At 31.3% G+C, this 22,820-nt stretch overlaps 1 protein-coding gene across 2 annotated transcripts in view; it reads right to left on the bottom strand.

Annotated features, from left to right (window-relative positions):
• Bap170 (Brahma associated protein 170kD) overlaps positions 1–22,820 on the bottom strand; it is a 189,349-nt gene that overhangs the window by 7,144 nt on the left and 159,385 nt on the right. For both annotated transcript variants that reach the window (XM_067281239.1, XM_067281240.1), the window contains exon 18: positions 7,702–7,840. In XM_067281239.1, the coding sequence (XP_067137340.1) occupies positions 7,702–7,840 (139 nt within the window). The remainder of the gene's footprint in view (positions 1–7,701; positions 7,841–22,820) is intronic.

Below are 22,820 nucleotides of genomic sequence, written 5' to 3'. Positions count from 1 at the left end.
AACTATGTAAATGCTCATAAAAATCAGTATTGGTCTTCGAAAAACCTGCAAATCCTTTATGAAAAATCTCTTCATTTATAAAAAGTGGGCATGTGGTGCATTATATAGTGCCAAAGAATAACAGCTTATTTTTATGATATTGCCACCACTTGCATGTATGAAGACATCATCCAACAATTTGTTGTTTTTCTGGAACCAAATGAGCAGTTACATTGTTTTCAATAAGATATACTGAGTGCACATATGGCAAAGTTATCAATTTGTGATCCACTAGCTTATCTGATTTATCATCCTCTGACTTTTCTTCAAAAAACATCCCTGTGATCTGGAGGTACTTCAATATATTTGATGATAATATATTTGATACATTCAATACCTTTGAGAATGACTCATTTTAAGAATCATCATCAAATGTATTGAAGAAATATCAGTACACACATTCTGTCATGTGTCACAGATTAGCACTGCTGTGTAAACTTTTTTCTTTGAGGAGGAGGTGGATCATTTGTAATATGCCAATTTGTATGTTACAGTCCCAAGGAACAAAATTTAAGTTTAACAAGGAGCAGGCCAGATGTTTGCATCTCTGACTCAAGTGAAACTTGATGAGCATGTAGCCCTAATACAAACAGCTCCTTGTCCAAATAACAGGACCACTTCTCAAGCATTTCTGAAAAACAGTCCTTTGAAAATTTACTGTTTAGCTTATGTCCTTGGAGATTTCACTTCCTCTTCATAACGGCAATGGCCAAGTGAATAAGAAGGTATACAGTTAAACTACACAATGCAGGTTCAAACCTACAGAATTTCAGCCTTTTTTGTTTTATGTAACAAAATTATTTTATTATTTTACAGTATCATTAGTATTATTATTACTATTATCATTCCTCATGTTTAAAGGTTATAAAACGAAAGATCAAAAATTCATGATATCATTTCCTGTTTGGCAAATTCAGTCTCTGTAGATTTAACTCTTGTATGTCATTAAATAAAATTTTTATTTTTTCATATTTATTTTCAGATAGGGTGGTATTGTTATATTTGAAGTGTAAGAAATAAGAGTGCATGAGGAAATTGTTCATATTATTAACAATTTAAAAAAAAATAATGTAACTATGTTATCCTATTTTCATATTAAATTTATCTTTTTTGTCTACTCACAGTAACCTCTGAAGCTTATTTGCTTGTGTTGACATAGTATATAAACATGAGTGAAAAAACCTGAAAATAAACATGAACTAAAATTGTATTTAATGACATACAAGAGTTAAATCTACAGAGACTGCATTTTTACCAAACAGGAAATGATGTCACGATTTTTAATCTCTTGTTTGACAAGCTTTAAACATGAGGAATGATAACAGCACAAATAATGTTAATGATACAGTAAAATAAAATAATTTTGTTACACACAAAAAAATAAAATAAAGCTGAAATTCCATAGGTTTGACCTACATCATTTAGCTCCACTGTATACCTTCTTATCCATTCAGCTATCACAGTTATGAAAAGGAAATGAAACTTCCTACTATTTAGACAAGGTGCTGTTTGTGTTTAGAGCTATATGCTCACAAAGTTTTGTTTGAATTGGAGATGCAAACATCTGACTGTCTCCTTGTTAGTAGACTTATTATATTGTTCATTTTTACAATAAAAATTTCTGACTGTTAAATCTGGGAACTTAAAAACCACTCTGTATAAAACCTATCAATATTTAGTCTTGATATACATATAAATATGATTATTGAAGTCCTGCTAGGCCAGGGGTCCCCAACCCTATGCCCGCGGGCACCGATCGTTTTACGTGTGCCCGCCGCTGTGCGACCACGATAAAAATAAAAATATTTCAGTTTTCAATAAAATGCTATGTAAAAGTTTTCTCATTTTTAATGATTAACCACACAAAAGTAGAAATGGCATCCAACACAGATAAAAGCATGTTAATCCTTAAATAATAAAAGTACAACAAAAATAATAATAATTTTCCTATTCCAAAGAACTTCTCAAACCACAGTTATTTAATTTGAAAGTTGACTGACATTTCTTTATTAAACTAATATGTTCATTTTGCATATATTATGACCCTTCATCAATTTGGTTTTAGGTTTTTCTGTTTTAAAATATATTTTAAGCGATTTTAACTTTTCCTTTTTTAAACTCCCCCCCGTAGGCACTAAGGCATTTTTAAGCAAGCCCATTATGTGTTCGGCCACCATACAATTGGGCGGCCAGGTGATGAGGGACGGGGCCTGACATATCCGCTTGCACCATCCCGATTGGATTCGATTCCGGGTCTCTCCAGAGGGGGTAGGCTGGAGGGGTAGAGATAGAAATTTTGGATCTTCAGAACGACATTATCCTAAAATCCATTGTATCAGATGAGAATTTCTGGAATATAGTTGAAAGAAACAAATTTCCATTCTTGAAAAAAGCAGCATATAAAATAAAATCGTTTTTTGGTTCCACATACTTGTGTGAATCATTGTTTTCGACAATGAACATCATAAAATCAAAGTACAGATCACGACTTACAGATGAACACCTTGACGATTGCTTACGAGGAGGAATAACATCATACTCTTCTAATTACAAAGCAATGGCCAATGAAATGCAATGCCAAAAATCACATTGACTTTGAGATTTATATTTTTTTTTATAAAGAATTTTTATACTTTGTAGATTTTGTATGCATTGTTTGGTAATTACTTGTTTTATAAAAATTATTGTTAATATTCTTGTTTATGTTAAATTACATTTTTGGAATTAAATGTTTTTTGTATATCATGTGTATGTATTATTAACTATGTTCAATTCTAAATTCGCCTTGAAAAAATAAATGGTGTCCGCCGTCCGACCGGTATTCTAAAATGTGCTCTTAGGTACAAAAAGGTTGGGGACCCCTGTGCTAGGCTATATACTGACTGATCAAAACAAGAAATATCTAGCAATAGCATGCTGGTCTTACTCCAGCATGACAAATGACAGCCTGAATTATCAGGTGCCTGAGAGTTGCTGGAGGTATTGCAAGCCATACCTTTAGCACTATTGTCTACATCTCTATTGTAGACACTGGTACAAGCTTCATAGTTCTAAGATATCACTCAATAGCATCCCAGAGAGATTCAATTAAACTTAAACTAGGGACCTTGGAGACTATTGGATGATAGTGCCATTGCTCTTCGGTTAGTTTGTACCAGTCCATATAGTCTCTGCTAGCCCTAGTCAATGATACATATGCCTGGCAGATCCTTGATATTAACCTTGGGAACCATAGAGTTATTACTTCAAAGACAGAATGATTGATCTTGTGATAACAATGTGTTCATGATCAAAGTCGCTGAAGTGACCACATTTACCCATTTTTGTAAATTTTGATATTGTTGGAGAGGTTAGATACTTACTTATTTATACCAAGTTTGAATTTGGGAATTTAAAATTCTGCTTGTGTGGTGTCAGCATACACTTCCCATCACCACAGTATCTAATGTTTTGATCAGTTAGTGTACATTATAAAGCAACTAAATTAATAATATTTCTGTTTAACTTTCCATGATTTATATGAGTTAGAATATTTTAGATCAGTGCCTTTATACAATACAAATGGCAAGACCCCTTAACTAAAAGGAAAACAGCAGATGTATATTCAATTTTCTTTAAACATGGCATTGCTATAGCCACTCTAAATAGTATATTCTAGCTTGTTAGTATTCTTTATGTAACCAAAGATTATTCAAAAATCAAACTTAAAAAATAGTTGCTACAGGAGCAAATGAATAGTTGTCTCTTCAACTCCAAGTCTGAGTCAAAAGTGAAGTATTTTTGTATCTCCTATCCCTACATAAAGACCTTTCTTCCCCTCTCCACTAATTCATGCAGAGTCCACAGAGAAAGTTAATAGGTGGTCCCCTTTTGAAAAACAAATTGTAGACCTCCACCTGCAATCCTGTGTGACCTATTTACATGCTGCTTCTTTGTAAAGTGTTGGTTTCAGTTTCAATGGAGACAGAACATTTTGCTTTCAATATATAAGTATACTAAACATCCCAAATATTCTATATACACAAATGTATAAAAACAAATTATTCTTGTTTTTCTAGTGCATACTAGCAAATATTAATTTTTATTTGAATCTATTATTAATTCTAATTTTAAAAAGTTTTGAATTCACATAATATTTCTTGAGAAGTATAGTGTCTGGTGAAGTCAACTTACAAAAAGAAAAAAAGAAAAAAAAAAAAAAGATTCAAAGGGCTTGTGATGTAATGTTGCAGAAGATTTTGCAAACTCTAGAGAAAAAAAAATTATTGGTTTCAATAGATGAAATAATTGATGTTACCGAGTGATTTATTGCCAATGTAATTGTGAATGCTTTAACAAAAGATAGTCTTAGATATGTGTATCTGTTTGCTCAGAACTGAATAAGATCAACATTACTACATTAGTGCTGCTGTTCAATGAATGAAGTTGTGGGAAGATAGAATTATATACAATAAAGATTTATTGTTTCAGACACTGTGCCATATATAATGAAAGCAAAAAGAGCTCTCTTTATGCTCTATCCTAAAACGATTCATGTAACTTGCCTTGCATATTGCATACAGAGGGATTTCCATAAATTATGTACAGGTACTCCTCACTTTACGACCGAGTTCCGTTCCGACGACTACATCGTTAAGCGAATTGGTCGATAAGCGAGGATCTTGCACTGGGAATATAGGATCGTTGTAAAATTATACAAATTATGCAACAAACTTCAAATTTATTCATAAAAAGACTATTATAGTACATGCAAGCCTTTTATAGTACGCTTAGTGTGCATATCATCATTCGCCACTGATTGACACTCAAGCTGAGAAAGGGGATTCTCCGAATTGCAGGTCGAAATTCGATTGGTCGTAAGTGTGAGTGGTTGTTAAGCAGATAGGTCATAAAGTGAGGAGTACCTGTAATGCTATTTTTATACTTTTCAACTATCATCCATCCCTCATAATGTTCTGTAATGCTAATGCATGCATTTGCTCCCTTAATTGAATCTGTAAATTCAAAAGGAGTAAAGTCCATATTTTATCAATATTCACTTATGAGTGAAATTGGATCTCTAAGTCATGTAGGTGATTACTTATTGCAGGACCATGTTTTGCAGTTACTATTCTCAATGATGTCTCAGCTTGAATATGCATTCCACTGCCTGCATAACTTTAGCAGTTCCTATGTTTGCAGACCAACCAGAAGACTTTCAAACTCTGCAGTTCTATGTTCCTTGAACCTGTCCAATATCCATCGAATTGACTCATTGAATATTTTCAAGCATAAAATGTTACATAGTCTTCTTTCAATCTTTTCGAAAAAGGTTTTTGTAGTAATGGTATATACACAGAGTAAGAGCTTCATTTCTTTTACTCTGCATGCTGTACCTCTCCTCTCCTACCTAAAGTGACATTGTCTGTAGGTACAGGCAACAAGTTTTATCATGATTTGCATCAAACAGCTATGTTAATACATTGATTTCTTTAGTGACTCTCATTTCTGAACATCCCTTAATATAAAGAACTTATTTTTCTTTTAGTAGATGGAAAAAGTAAAACTTTTTTATTCTACAAAAAAAAAAAAAAAAAAAAAAAAAATAAATCTGATTGTATCTACTTGTGCAAAAACCTAGAAAAAACTAAAAAAAAAAAAACTAAATTTTTGACTTTTAAACTAACGTGGATAAAAGTATAAAAAATTAAGACCATCATTCCGATACATTACTTTTGAATAAAACAGAACAAGTGCAATACTTTTTAATATAAACCAGGATTTTGGAGCCAGAGCGAGAGTCATGTATTCTTTAAAAAATTTCTGGCTCCAGCTTTGTTTTCTGCTTTGCTTTCTAAGCTTAGGTGTTAATTTCTTCAGATTGTATTCTCTAGAAAGTTTTGCACTTTGAAATATGTAAAAAAATTTGGTAAATTAACCAAATCTTATCTAACAACTTACAATATATTTCTGACATATTACCAGAGATTTATTCTTGACGTATTCTTTTTTTTTCATAATTAAATACAATTAATTTATATCAACTTAATCAAAAATACTATAGTATAGACAATGTTTTAGCAGCCTTCTAAAAAATAATTAAAACGTTACATTAATTTTGTTTATACATGAAGTGCTGTTATAACATTTCTAATATAATCTAGAAATTGTAAAAACAGATTGAACCATTTTTCAATCAAGTGCTGGAGTAAAGATAAATAGTAAATTACTGGTAAATAATAGTTATTAGTTTGTTTATTGATATCTCTATCTCTTCTTTGATTTTCTTTCCCTTACAATTACATCAACTTTACATGGCACTATTCCAACAAAATAAATAAGACCTAGAGTTCCTTTTTATTGTAAATTATAAAAATAAAACTTATATATTATATAAACATACAGTATTTACAATATATTCATAATATACCAGAATTAGTATAATATAGATACAGTGTGTTGTTATAACAATGCTATTTCATTAATTCCGAATAATTGTAAATGATCCTTGCATTATAACTCAACTGATTTCTAGGATCCTATTCTAAAGTAAACTGTATTTTTCCCATTCACTTAATGGAAAATTGGGACTGGGATACATATACAGTAGAGTCCCATACAATGTGCAAATAAAGCAAGCAACAACCATCGAATTTTGTTGATCAGAGGTATATGTTTTTTTTTTTTTTTCAACTTATAGGCCAAGGTTTAAACTTTCATAAATCATGTGATAATGTAGGTTTCGATAACGCAATTTCCCATAATGCGTAACAAATCCCCCGCATTGTACGGGACTCTACTGTAGAATATTTTTTGATGTAATAGACCTACTTAACTATTGTATAAAAAATACAGACTAACTTGTGCTGATTTAACTCTTAGAAAATCAAATATGATAATAAAAATGTTTTATTTTGTATCATATGCAAGTTTCTCAATCAGCACTCTGCCATTAAGAAATATGTCAATCTGAAAGATTATGATATTTGTCAGACATATACTGTATTTTACGAACTATAAGACGCATTTTTTTTCTTCGAAAAATTGCCTCCAAAATTCAGGTGCGTCTTATAGTCCATAAAATACGGTATATCTAGAGTTATAACACAAAATTTAAATCTGTTATGTAGAAGATGCTATCTATATGTTAAATAAATAATAATAAATAATTATTCATTATCATCACAATGTTGGGCTGGAATTTTTAATCATCTTTTAATTTTAAAAAATCTGACTTCAGTCCAAACTTGAAGTTTGTATATGGTTAATTGGGCCAACAACCCCTAAGCTTTCCATATCTGGTCTTGATTTTCAACTATCTAACTCCATCTTCAGATTATCAAAGGACAAATGGACAATAGTGGAAATGTATATGCCTGCAATTTCAAAATTGCAGCCCAATTATAGTTTGATATAACTGAGAATAATGTTAAAATTACATATTGAAATTTTGGCATCTTTTTCAGATTATATGTGATGTGATCTATTTCTATTGTTTATATAAAATAGTTTAAATAATGTACTTCTGTCTCAAATAACTGCACTTAAAAATTCATCTGGAATGAAGCTAGTGCAAGGACCATGATCAGAACTCCTAATCCAAAGCCCTGATATAAACTGCTGTAAAATTATCGATAAATATTTTTAAACACTATAAATGTTAAAGATGAAAAATTAAATTACCTGTAAATGAGTAAGAAGAGATAATCTTTTGCGTTTCATGCTGTCACAATTTTCCCATTTACATTCTGATTCTTCATTTCCAACTGGGAGGTGGGTTTTACTAGCATGAAAAAATACACTTGTTGGTGTTGTAAATGATCTACAAAATAAATGTAAATTAATGTCAGATTTTAAAACATGTTACAAGTTTTTAATAGTATTTTTAAATTTATTATATTGATAAATAACAATAGTTGATTTTCATTAAGTTTATATTTAGTTCATATAATTTATTTAAAATTTTTGATACAAAATATAAAGTATTGATTTTGCATTAAATAGAACATGCTCAGCAAAACATTAGATAATAACCAAACACCTTTATTGTTGCCGAGAAAGTTTATTTAAAACAAACATTTTTGACCTATTCTATAGGCCGTCGTCAGGTTGAAAACGAACAATTGGAACATTTCCATTCCACAAGATCGAATACAAATATTTAAATTTCAAAAAAACTGACAACAGATTAAAAAAATAACATACGAGTAATGTATAAAAATATATATAATAAAAAACAAAGAATAAAAATAAATGTATAAATTATGAGTTCCTGGCAGGTTTTTTAACAATATACTTCCATGGTAGGCCTTCTGTGTCCCTCGCATTTATACATGCCTCTTCTAGTTTGCTCTTATAAATCTCTATTTTCTCAGTGGTCTTTGCTAATGTTGGGTAGCTCACTGGTTTGATAATGTCCGCTTCATCCCATTTAACTACCGAGCCTTGGGTCTGAGCCATTTGGGATAGTACCGTTGCATTGGAACTTTTTCTGATGTTATACTTGTGTTTCTTGAAGTCTTACACCCAAATTCCTTGTTTTAATGCCGATATATTCTTTCCTAATTCTCAGCTGTGCATTTTCATATGGAATCTTATACACACCTGCTTTTTCTTCCTTCCTAATGTTATCTTTGTCATTTCTTAAAATTTTATACAGGTTCGGGGCTCTTTTTAGAATTATTGTTGACTCTTTGCGGTCCACAATTTCTTTCATAATGCCTTTTACATTTCTGTTATAAGTGAATTTTGTGATAATTCTTCTAAAACGAGCCCTGAACCTGTATAAAATTTTAAGAAATCACAAGGATAACATTGAGAACGAAGAAAATGCAGGTGTATACGTGGTACAATCCAAAAGTTTGGGGACTGCAGTAATCTATGACAACAAAAGCATGTATTTGAAGTTATAGCGTATGAAATGGATTCTACCAAACCACCTCTACGTGTTCAGGTTAATTTCACCCATATCATGTGATTAAACTGCGAGCGCTGCTGTTTTTTTCCAAAGATAGTTACCTTTGTTCTGTGACATAATAAAAGTGGAGTTTCAAGAACAACCTTCAACATTAAATTTTGTCAGCGTTTAGGTAAAACACCTACAGAGACTTTAAAATTGCTAAGAAAGGTGTACGGTGATTCTACCATGGCGAAGTCGAAAGGCTGATTTTGATTTTGCCATTTTCCATTAATTGTGACAAAGGACAAAAAATGTAATGAGGGTCCATTTAAATGTAAAGAATAGGATTCTATGACTCCATTTTCAATATAAAGAGGTATTAAACTGACAATGTCTGTGCTTTCTGATGCAATTGAGAACACAATGAAATTTAGGCCTAGGGATCAAAAATAAAAATAACATTGCGTGTGCCTAACAAAATAGGCACAAAAGATGAACAAAACAATTGATAGTAATTGCTTTGTTCTAGAATCGCCTTTCCTGTGGCCAGCAAGTACAAGGATAGTCTTTTTGGTGGTGGCAAGTGCAAAGTTTACCTGTCCATGTCCATCAAGTAAAGGATCACCTCTTCTGTGCCTAACAAGAGCCATTTCTTTCTTTCTGGCTCCAGATCCTATTCTATTGCAATTCTATTGAAATATGACAAAGTTACATGATGTCCTGGTATGGTAAAGATTATATTATGAATTGTAATAGTAAGACCATCCAACAGAATGGCAAAATTAAGTTTCATTTATCCAATTACTGTTTAGAAAATGTTATGCAAAACTTTATTTTACTAACTTTTTCCATCTTGAAAGTTATTTAATATTTTAAATTATATAGGAATGTTACTTTATATTAATATAAAGTAGATTTCTACACAAATTTGCAAAAGTAATGCTGTTGTGTAGTAATGTAAACAAAAGCATTACATGACCAAAGTAGGAATACTGTTTTTAAGTAAAAAAATTAATTTAGATTTCATTACTGTAAAGGGAATTTTGATAAGTATAAGTGTTTATAGTCTACTAGCATTATAGAGTCACAAGGTTTAATCATTAATGAGACTAACTAACTGTGCACCAAAAATTATTTTGAAAAGTTCATTGTTCATTGGACAGACTATAAATATATAATAACTAGCTGACCTGGCCACGCGTTGTTGTGGCTCAAAATGTATCTATTATAAATGTATAACACTTCCCCCGTGGGGGGAATTTCAAAAAATCCCTTCTTAGTGTACATTCTCTTGACGTACCCTATTAAAACGCAATCAAAAACGCATCTAAAATAGTATAAATAGAAGCTGAGTTCTTCACAGTAAGCCTTAATCCCATCACTTTCCCCGCTGGGGAATATCGAAAAATCCCTTTTTAGTGTATATTCTGTTGACGTAACCTATTAAAACGCAATCAAAAATGCAAAAAACTGCATGTAAAATAGTATAATAGAAGCAGAGTTCTTCACGGTAAGCCTTAATCCCGTCCATCTCCCCCAGTAGGGGAAATTTCGACATGTATATTATATAAAAACACGTGCGTATTCGAATGCAACGTTGTGTCAAAATTTCAAAGGAATCGGTAGGAACAAACAAACGTTATATTTTATTTATATAGATAGATAGAAAATGATCTGCTTTAGTCCATTCTCACAGAAAAGCAAACTTAAGTCGTCAGAAGTTAGCGCCATCTGTTGGACATGAAAGCCTTAATCCATATATAAATATATTTTTGAAAGGGGGGAAATGGTGGTCTTCACATATGCCACAAACCTTCGCAGGAGTGTATTAAACAACTTCCCGAAGTTTCATGGCAATCGGACAAATGGTGTGGTAATGCATGAAGGACAGACACACAGACATACATTCGTTTTTATATATATAGATAAGCAAAATAATCGCTATAATTAATAATTAGAAACTTAGTAATTTGGTACATTAGGTGCCATTTCTTATCTAAATTAATAATTATAATAATTTGGTGTTCTAACACTCAAGGCTTTTTCGGTGCACTTTGTTATCTGCATAAAGTTGAAGTGGTGATTGATTCTGACTAACTTAAAGTGTTAAAAAAAGTTTATATTTGTTTTAACTAATATCATCAGAGGTAGTAGTATTATTATTAGTAAAAATGCAACATTCTCCACCAAAGCGGGGAAGACCGCCAATGAATCACTCTAAACCAGATGGCAAAAAGAATCAACCATCCTCATCAAACTCCAGGCTAATAATAGATTTTAACTTAAGTTCCGAAAAAAACTCATATGAAGACTTCATAGAGGATGTGAACCCTAACCTGAATTTGTCACAACTAAGCACTCATAGTCTCTCAGATGAGTCAACTAACTTCGACCCTACTTTACTTAACAAACCGGACAATCTACCAGACACCTCTACAACAGTCCTATGGAACAAAATCTCCAACTTGATTAACACTTCTGACGATAAACTTTTTAGCCAAATGATCCTTATAAAAAAAGATCTTGACCTTATACACAAAACATCCGCAAAACTAAAAAACAGCAGAAAAAAATGGAAGAACAAATAAATAACCTAAAACAACAGGTCGACAAATTACAAGTAGATAAGGATTGCATTCAATTTAAAATGGACTCTCTAATTAATGATCATCACCACAATAATATAATTATCCCAATCCTAAAACTATTTCTAGACTAGAAATTCATAATTTTATTACTACTTCATTAAACTTGCAAAACATAGCTCAAAAAGACATCCTGGAAATAGTTCAACTAACTAAATCACCAAATTCAACTATAAGACTAACTCTTGGCAATAATCATATTTGTGATCGCACTTTTTCCACTTTTATACGAAAGAAACAACTGAATTTGCAAGAATGGAAAAATATGCAAATATCACCGGACTTAACAAAAAACTCAAGGATTAGATGAAAATACCTACTCCCAACTTTCTACGAACTGTGAAAACATAATCCTCAGGTCAAACTACATAATGACACTAATAATTGAATGTGAAAAATTAACTCATATAGTTTAAATACCGGGAAATTAGTGCATGTGGATACCTTTCTTCCGTCTTCTAGGTTAAAAAATACAACAAGCTGATATACTAGGAAGCAAAGTAAAATTCAATACAATAAAACTTATTTGAACAACCAATTATTTACTATTGTCAACTGGAATAGCCAAGGTCTTAAACATAAAATTCCTCTAATCAACTCTATTCCAAGCTTGAACTCGATATCTTCGCTATAACAGAAACTTGGATAACCTCTGAATTAACTTATAAGTCATATTTTTTTGATAAATTTATAATACAATCAGTAATGGCACACAAACCAATAGGCCCAGGTCGTCCGAGCGGTGGTCTCTGTATATTAATAAAAAAAAAATTTTTGTAAAATAATACAAACAAAAAAATCTGACAACTACATCCTGCTCCTTATCTCAATCAACAAACCCATTCTTGCAAATATAACTAATAAACTAATGACTCTAATGCTCGTTTATATCCCTCCTGATGATTTAACAAATCTAAATGAAACCTCCAAACTAATTGATATTCGGGCAACATACGACTCCCTACTCTATTATACTAGGAGATTTTAATGGTAGAATCGGTGAAACGATGGACTCTAAATATGATGGACCTAATCTTCTAATACAAAATACTCATCAAATCGAAAGATAAACAGCTTAATAGACTGGGGAAAAAACTAATAAAAATAATAATGGACCTTAAATGTACATAATAAATGGATGCATCAAGCCTGATATTCCTGCAGAATACACCTGTTTAACATATGCTTGAAAATCTACTATTGATTATACAATCTGCTCAGACTTACTACTGGATTGCTGTCTGGACTTCACCACAACTACTTTCGACATCTCTGATCACCTACCTACAACAGCAAACTTTTTACTATTTTCGACTAAGAAATCAGACAACTTATAACTTATCAATTAGAAGTCAAAAAATAAAATACAAAACTTCAAGATATTCAAAAGAAATCAAAAATCAATTTACTGACATTCTGATAACAACAGAATAGTGAAGAAATTTATAAATTAATGACAAATGTAATGAATGATTATATATACAATAATAATGAAAAAAGAAACTTCCATAATACATTCAGACAAATCTGGTACGATTTTGATTGTCATAAAATGAAAATGGAAAAGCAATCTAAACTAAACATTTTCAGACTAAACTCTAATGATACTAATTTTATTAATTACAAGAAAGCTAAACAATCCTACAACAACTTACTCAAGACAAAAAAGAAAAACTACTTCAGGAAACTCGAATCAAACTTAATCAAAAATAGTAAAGACAGTAAATTATTCTGGTCTACCTACAATAAGAAGATTCCATATTAAATCAAACCTAACTGAAAATTCACCAATCATTGACTTTGATACTTGGAAAAATTTTTTATCAAAGATTCCCAAAAATTCATTCAAACTTACTACCAATAATAAATACTAATGCTTATAATGAACATTTAGACTCCAATTTTTCTATTGAAGTACTGAATGAAGCAATTCAGAAAACAGAGTAACTCAACCCCAGGAAATGATAATATTCTTACTAAATTTCTAAAATGCTTCCAAATAGCTCCAGGTTAAAATTGTTAAATCTAACACTATGTACAAAGCCACTTTGTATCCTGATTCTTGGAATACAGTTAGGCTGACTTCACTAGCATAAAAACGGGCATAAAACCCCTTGCCGTAAAAGCTTTTAATCACATGACCATGATATTTTATGTTTGAGCAGGTCATAAAACCAGCATAAAAGTGAGTTGAGCAGTATTAAACTTTTGACGCAAATACAGCCATAAAACGGTACCATCCACCAATTAGAAGTCAGTAAAATCTAGGTCATTGTGACACGGTGCAAAAATGGCAGAAAACGAGCTTTCATGTATGTTCTCTCGTGGCTACTCTAGAATAGATCTAGAAAGATTTATCGAAAACATCCGAAAGTATTCATGTATCTATGACAAGAGGTATCCCGATTATAATAATGGATGCCTAAAACACGTGATATGGACAGCCAAAGGAAAATCCTTCAATTTAGAGGAGTATATAATAAAAAAGCTAAGCTTATAAGTGCTGTATATTATCTTAATAATATGATAATTAAAGTTAATATATGAAAGTAAAGTTATTATTTTTACTACATTTGTAATTATAGTACAGAAAAACTCGTAAAATGTAATCATTGTCTTTATATTTATATATCATGTACAGACGTAAATTCGACAGCACCATCACCGTAAAAACTTTGTAACCAGACCTCCACCGCAATCCGAGCGCGAGCGCAAACACAAATAGGTCACGTGATTAAAAGTTTTTACGACGAGAGGTTTTATGCCCGTTTTTACGCTAGTGGAGTCTCGGCCTTATTCTTACCATGATCCATAAACAGGGTGATCAGCTTTCCCCTAATAATTATAGACCTATAGCATTATTATCAACTATAAAAAAACGCTTCACCTCAATACTGGCAAATAAATTTCAACAATGGGCTAAAGTTACTGATCTGGAAGCTAAATTTCAATATGCTTTTACCAAAAATAAAGGAACTGAATCAGCAATATTCACATTACTAATGATAATACAACTTCATCTATTAAAAAACATAGAAAAGTATATGCTATTTTCAGTGATATACAAAAAGCTTTTGATTCAATCTATATCCCACTACTAGTAAATAATTTAAAAGCCTGCAGTGCAAGTACTCGATTCGTATCTACTATAAAAAAGCTTTTCTCAAATTATAACATAAAGATCAAACAAGGCAAGATCCTTTCTCCCCCTCTCTAACTCTTTCTCGAGGTGTTCTTCAAGGTGATCCCCTTCTGCCATATTTGTTTAATTTCTATCTTCTCAGCATTGATCAACTTTTTCATAATTCTACCATGGTATTGAAATAAATAGCAGAACCTTTCAATACATACTATTTGCAGATGATCTAGTAATACTAGCTCCCACCAAAATATAATTACAAAGAAAAATTAACCAGCTAAGTCTTTATTTTAAATCAATTCACTTAGTAATAAATCCGGCTAAAACCAACATTATTATTTTTTGCAATAATAGCAAAATATCTGAAAAATATATCATGACAATACTCTACTACAAACAGTTAATGAAGTAAACTATTTGGGAGTCGTCTTTGACTGGAACATAACCTTCAAAGCTCAAATCTCAAAAATCAACATCAAAGTAAAGCAGGCTATCGACAACCTTCTATTCCTATGTCCAACCCTGAAAACCTCTAATTTGAATATCCATATGAAACTATACAATTATATAATCAACCTTATTATTTACTATGCAAGCCCTATCTGCAGTCTGGATTATTTATATAAACTTGAGTCCTTTCATACCTATTTTTTACGTAAATTATTCCATCTAGAAAGAACAATTCCCGGTTATGCTCTCCGACACGAAACATATCATATCTGGTCATTTCCCTTGCTGTTAAAACATGTAATTAAATTTTATTATAGACTCAAATTCAAAAGTGACAATAAAATAACTTTCCTACATCAAGAAATAATCAAGCAGAGCAAAAATGTAAATTACAAGCAGCTCTGGCAATACAAATTAAGTAAAATTTTGAACTCATTTGGCGTATCAGATCTATTATTTAAAGATATCATTTAGGATTAGAAATACAGTTATACTCTTCTATTAAACTCTGCCATATCTCAATCTATAAATAAAGGTCAACTCTCTTTAAACCATAGTAATTATCATCTCTGGTACACCAACTTATTTGAAATTTCATCTTCCCAGCCATACATGTGGCAATCAATTAATTTGAACATCAAACAACTAATAATCCAGCTACGCCTTAACAAATACTCTGTCTTTGATAATAATACCTACATAAATTTTTCAAATACCCATTGTTGCTTATGTCAATCCAAAGATTTCTCAGCATTCCACCTTCTAAAAAACTGTCAAGAACTTACAAATATGCGTGAACAATATGATATCATATGAATATGTAACTGTAGATCTCCTCTTGAAGTCAAAATAAATTTAAACTTTCTCAATAAAAAGGATCTATATAAAATTTATAATTACTATGTTAAAATCACAGAAAAAAATTCTAAAAAATTAAATAAATGTTATTAATAGTAAATAAAAATCATTATAAAACTTAAATATCCTAATATGGTATTTTTTTACTTACTCTGTTCATGTCTATAAGACATAAGACAAAATGACTGTACGGTTCTGTTAAATTATGATTGTTTTATTATCAATATAATACTTTTGTAAACTAAAATTGTTAACTAATATCTATGTGTATCACCCCCAGTAACAGGGAAATCTCCCCTTTAGCTAATAAATAATAATTATAATAATTTATTAAATAATTTAAACATTCTGGAAGAAAAGAACTAGCCTGGAATGGAACTTGACTTCATAACCTCCACTGACCATGTGGTACACTTGCCAGTTACACCATCTGAACTCCAAGCAATCTCTTAGCTACCAGATGTATTTAAATTTAGATATAACCATTCATGGTTACTTGCAATGCTGACTGGGGCAACTCCTTTGTCTATGTACTCCACTATGGCACTCAGCCAACTATTATTTTACCCAGCATGGTACCTATGGATAAATTTAAATATGTCTGGAAGCAAAGAAATTGCTCAGGGTCCAGATGGTAAAACTGGTAAGTGCACTACACAGTAAGCACAGGTTGTGGATTCAAATCCTGCTCTGGACTAGTTCTTTTCTTCCAGAATGTTCTAAATTATTTAATAAATTATAATAATTATTAATTTAGATAAGAGATGGTGCCTAACATCTATCTCTAGTACCAAATTAATTAATTAGTTTCCTAATTATTAATTATCTATTATATAAAACTGAAAAACTGGGCAGTCTCTGTCACAGTATGCCAAAAACAGCCACTAGGAGTGCCCCTAGCTATTATTTAAATTAACAATAAATTCAGTTTTTTGCGTAACAATATTAAAATAACAATAAATGTGGTTTTTTGCATTTTTGACTGTGTTTTAGTAGGGTATGCCATGAGAATGCACATTAATTGAAAAGGGATTTTTTAAAATTCCTCTCATGGGGAAGAGGGTTAAGGATTACCCTGAAGAACTCAGCTTCTACTGTACTATTTTAAATGCATTTTTTTTGTTTTGTTTTTGACTGCATTTTAGTAGGGTATGCCATGAGAAATGCAGTATGAATTTATTATTTATTCCATGGAATGACACCGCTGCTATTAGAACACCCACTAGGGAACATCCTTGGCTACTAGTAGCATAATAATAGCCTGATTAATTACAATGATTGTTTGGCTTGGTATCAATACATTGGGCTTGGAAAGTTTATATATATATACTTTCCATGCACTGTTTTCTTATATATATAAGAAAACAGTGCATGTGATGATATATCATTCCATTTGTAATTTAAGGTTACTAAAAACAATTTTCTAGTCTGTTTATAGCTTGATTCCCTGTATTATACTCCAAAACGGGTCTTGTTTTTGCTTTCGAAATAGCTGAGATGCAAAAGGAAACTTCTTACAGAGTCTTGATTTAAAATAGTTCATAAATACGTGCTGACTGAAAACACAACTTACCTAGTAAGTAATATTCTTTTCAGTTTCTTTACAAACATTATCAATGTTTGTCATAATGGAATTATAATTAAACTTGATTAAAATGCAAGACTCATAGAAAGTAATTTTTAATTTTGTGTTTCTTGTTCATTGGTGTGTGCTTTATTGATGCTAAAGTGAGATTTCGTAAAATTCAGATATTGGAATCTTTATTGTGAAATTAATTGAAGCAGGAACAAAAGAACACATTAATAAAAATATAAGAATAGTTATAGATATAAAGGTAAATAAAAATAGAAAATACTATTTTCCCTAATACGGTATGTTTCATGTTTATTGTAGTAATGAGTAAAAATTTGCCATGGGATTACTTCAATGGCACAAGAGAAAGAGATGCTGGAGTGTGCAAACAGTGCTTTAAAACAATCAAAGCAGTCGGAGGAAGTACTAGCGAAATCAAATTAACTGCATAATCATCTCGTATAATGTCATGATATAAACTTATTGAAAAGAAAATCTGAGGAGACAGCCAAAAACAGTGCATAAAGTGAATCTAATAAAAAAATAACTATGTTTTCAAGAAAGAAAATGACGAGTATCATCTTATATGGATCAGTTGACGGACTGCCATTCTCCAAATTTTGCACATCAAAAGACCTAAGATGACTTTTCTCTGCAAGTAGATATGCGAATCTTCCTAAATCTCCTCATTCGATTAAAAAGATGATCACTGAATTCAGAAAAAAATTCAGGATGAGATTACTCAGACAATGAATCTGATGATAGAGGATTTGAAGTGATACAGGAAAGCCCTGATAACACTAAATTTCACAGGGATGTTTTCCAAGATGATACTTTGAATCTTTTAATTAAGATAATACAAAATGTAGTCAAAACATTTCAAAAATCACCACTCAAAAATGACATTCTTCAGAAGCATATTAAAGACGAATTAGGAAAAGAGTTATCTCTACTATTAGACTCAAAAACACATTGAAGCAATATGTTGACCACGCTGGAATGCTTTTCAGAAATCCAAAATTCTGTCAGAAAAAGTCTAATTGATATTCGTTCAGATATAACCTTTTCTGAAAATGGACTTGAATTGCTGTAATACAATACAGTCATTACAACCTATAAAAGTAGCAGTCAAATCAGTGTGTTGCAAAAACACAAATTCGTACATTGCAGATACAGTGATACCTCGGTTTTTGTTGATAATTCGTCCGAAAACAATAGACGAAATCCGAAACCGGCAAAAACTGAGGCAATTATTTCCATATGAATCAATGTAAATCCAATTAATTTGTTCTAGACAGTCCAAAATGCATACTAATAACACATTTTATAGAGAATTAATATAATGTTAAATATTAAAAGCAATAAGAAATTAATATAAAAAAACTAATCTAAAGGAAAGCAATGGAATTGTTTGGCTAGACACCTGGGGTAATGTCTTGTCTTGTAGAAGTTAGTTGAACATGAGCTTCTAGCCTATATCGCCCTGTGGTAAAGTGTGATGTAGCTGTCATGTAACAGTAGTTGTATGCATTTATGATGGTCGTATTGTGGGGAATAATGCCTTCCAGGAGGTCCATTTAAGAGTAACTGGCCCCTATTCAGGCGTTACAGACGTGGAGAAAACCTGGAAAACTCCACGTGACCAGCCCATCCTGGCGAGCCCACAACCGAACGCCCAGAGTTCAGGGAACAGAAACGTTGGCCAATGGTGGGCTGTCGTGGAGTAATGCACACAGAATGAGAAATAATGCCACACTGGAGCAGAAAATGCATGGGTCGCCCTTTATTTTTGCAAAATTAGCAGCAAGATAACTTTGGCATGCCGACAAAATCTGAGGCAATCGATGAAACTGAGACAAATTTTTCACTAAAAAAATTGACGAAAACTGAAACCGACGATAACCAAAGTCAATGAAAACAGAAGTATTACTGATATATTAGAATTTCTGATAGAACTATCAAAGTAGGATTTTTTTCCGAATATAATTACCAAATTACCGGTAATGTAATACCTGGTAAATTTGCAATCACTAATAGAAACCAGGTCATATGTACAAAAGTTACAGAAAGTATAGAGATGAAAGTTCATTCAGGTATTTACATAATCACTTGTTTGTGTCACCTCTGTCATGCTTATCAAGTTTTAATTTGTTTAGGTGAGCATTGCGTTTATTTACACATTTAATATGCAAGTCTAGTTACAGTTATTTTTTTAAAATTCTGTTATCTTTTAAGGAAAAAAAAACACATTAAAATGGAAGATAATAAGGTACATTTTTGACATATCATGCTCTATTATTTCTGAAAAGGAAAAAATGCAACAAAAACTTAAAAAGAAGATGTGTACTGTATATGGGGAGGATGCAGTTACTGATCAAACATACCAGAAATAGCTTATGAAATTTAGGGCAAGAGATTTTTCTCTTGAAGATGCACCTTAGTTAGGATGGCCACTAACCATAAAGAGGAGTCCATAGTGACTTTAATCCAAAAAGATCATCACTGAACAACACAAGAGACAGCAGACATCTTAAAAATATCTCAAACATCTGTTGTCAGACATTTGGTTGGTCTTGGATACACTTCCTGTTATGATATTTGGATTCACCACCAGTTAAGTGAATGAAATCTTATTGAGCATGTTTCTGTTTGTGATTCACTTTTAAAATGCAATGATGATGATTAATTTTTAAAGCAATTAATAACAGGCATAGAAAATAGACAATATTTTATGTAGGAATAGTGATAGAAATAACAATAATCTTCCAGTGTTCATAACCGTTTTGATAGAATGGTAATGTTCCGGCTTTCGCAATGTCTTTTGTCCCTTTTGCACCATCACCAACAGTTGTAAGGGAAAAGTGAAGGATGACTTGTCCCTCTCTCTTGTTCTCCTTGTCTCCCCACAACCCCTCATAAATTTACTGTCTTAACAGTTTAGGAATGTTACTCTTCTAAACCCCACATTCTATGCAGATGATGTTTTCATTGCAGATCAGAATCAAAAGAAGCTTGAAAACACATCACACCTGAGCAAAATGGCTTGTAATTAAACATCCAGAAAACTGAATATTTAGAATGTGGTGCACAGACAAATAGAAAAATCCTAAGATATTATAAAAAGTAATGACTAATTGGATATTAAATAAAATTTATTATTCAATACTACATATGAATAAAATTAAAATATAAACAGCTAATAATTACATGATAGTACTTGTTAAATATAGTAACTGTAGTTTGGACAATTGATTTCATTACAGGACAATCAGAAGTCGAACTGGTTGCTTGCTGGACAACTAAAACATATTCTTAATTTCTAACCCTGCTATTAGTGTAGTAAGTTAAAACTAATTTACAACTGCCATGCAAAGATAAACACACTCAAACAATCTTGAAATGCAAAATAATTTTAAAAATTTAATAACTAAGATGTTTTCAGACATTTTTAATGGCTTTCTTCAAGAGGAATATGTAATGGAATGCTACAATGGTAGTATGGACAATTATATTCTAAGATATAAATTAAAATTTTTACGTAGAAATGTTAACATATCCTAAAACAAATGTATAAATTTGAAGATATTCAAAAATGATAACATATAAATAAAATAAAATAAATATTACAAATTAAATAATTTGTGTAATTATTTGTTATAATTTTTTCTAATTAACTATACAAATAAAAGTAAATAATTTAAATAAATATTTTAAAAAATAATTATTTTTATTTGTATAGTTAATTAGAAAAAATTATAAGAACAATTATTTATTGTGACATCATCACAATGCTGAGCTGCAAATTTTAATCACATTTTTAATTTATTTCATTTAAAATATATGCTCTCCATCTCAAATTAGTAGTGTTTTGTCCCCCTATACATCATACTTTTCCTGTTACAATGCAGTCATGTCTGCCATCTAACTTCTTTCAGGGGAAAATTTTTGAACTGAAATAACATAACTTCTAGCGCAAACTGAAAGTTCGTATATAGTTAATCAGGGTCTTCTGCCCCTAAGCTTTCCATTTATGGCCCTGACTTTCAACTATCTAACTCGATTCTTGAGATTAAGGATGAAAGGATGGACAGACATCAACAGGATTTTATAGGTCTACAATTTTTTCAATTTGCAGCTCCCCCAAAAAAGAGTAAACAAATAAATACATTAAATACAAAATACTATTAAAACAAATAATATAAACAGTCCATGCTGTAGCCACTGCAATGCTTCGCATCATATACACAGAGGGTATTCAAAAAAGGACCAAGCTGCCAACAGAGAATTAACATCCTCGTATTTGATAGAATGTCCATACATGTTTTATAGATATGAAATGTTTCTGCATACTGTATGTATTGGCAATTCCCATTTTTTTTAGATAATTCAAGCTCAGTCCCATTCAACACATGTAGAACCTTGATTAGAATAGCATATGCTGCTAAAGTGGTGGCTGGGTTAGATTTCCAGTCACCTTGGTGCTTGTGTGTTGTTGTATGGATCTCAGTGTGGCTCCAATGTGCAACCTGATATGAGATATTGTACAGTTTGTGCAAAAATGTAGAATTTCCTATAAGTATTGTCTATGAATGCTGTGTGTAGTTTCTTGTAATTATGACTTGGTCTTGTATGGCAATCATGTGTAGCCAGAAGTTTGATGCAGTTCTGTCAATGTGATCATGACTAAGATCACTAGGGTGCTTGCCACGAAACTCTTCCAAAGCCTAAAATAGTCTGATGACATGTCTCTCTTGTATAATATATTAGATTCTGTTCAATGTTATGAAGGTTTAATGGTATACTGTTTTTGTCTGAAAGAGTTAGTTTTGTGTAATTGCGATATTTTTTGTTTTCTGTAGATAGTAGTGTTGATTGAACGTAGCTCACACATCATATATACTGGTGCCTAATGCTAAGCCAAGGCAGCGTTGAGGATAACGACAGAATAAGCTATTATTATATTTCAATACTTTTTATGTATATATCTGTGTTTAAAATTATTATTATTATTTAACTGACTAGACATCCTGAATTAAATGATACAGTCCTGTTTTTTAATATGTTGTTCCAACTTTGAAACTGTCCTGAAAAATGTCTCTATTTTTGAACCGTTTCATAATTATAGCAGCCCTTTTTTATATTGTGCTTGTTGAGAGACAAATAAAAAGTGCGATATAACCAAGTACTAAAAATTTTGGAATTATACTAAACAGATTATATGTGATATGGAATCTATAT

The sequence above is a fragment of the Centruroides vittatus genome, unplaced genomic scaffold, assembly GCF_030686945.1.
Source record: "Centruroides vittatus isolate TY-2023 unplaced genomic scaffold, ASM3068694v2 contig_912, whole genome shotgun sequence".
NCBI classification, from domain to species: domain Eukaryota; kingdom Metazoa; phylum Arthropoda; class Arachnida; order Scorpiones; family Buthidae; genus Centruroides; species Centruroides vittatus.
The sequence above is the reverse complement of the archived record's forward strand: the minus strand, read 5'-3'. Positions and strand labels throughout refer to the sequence as shown.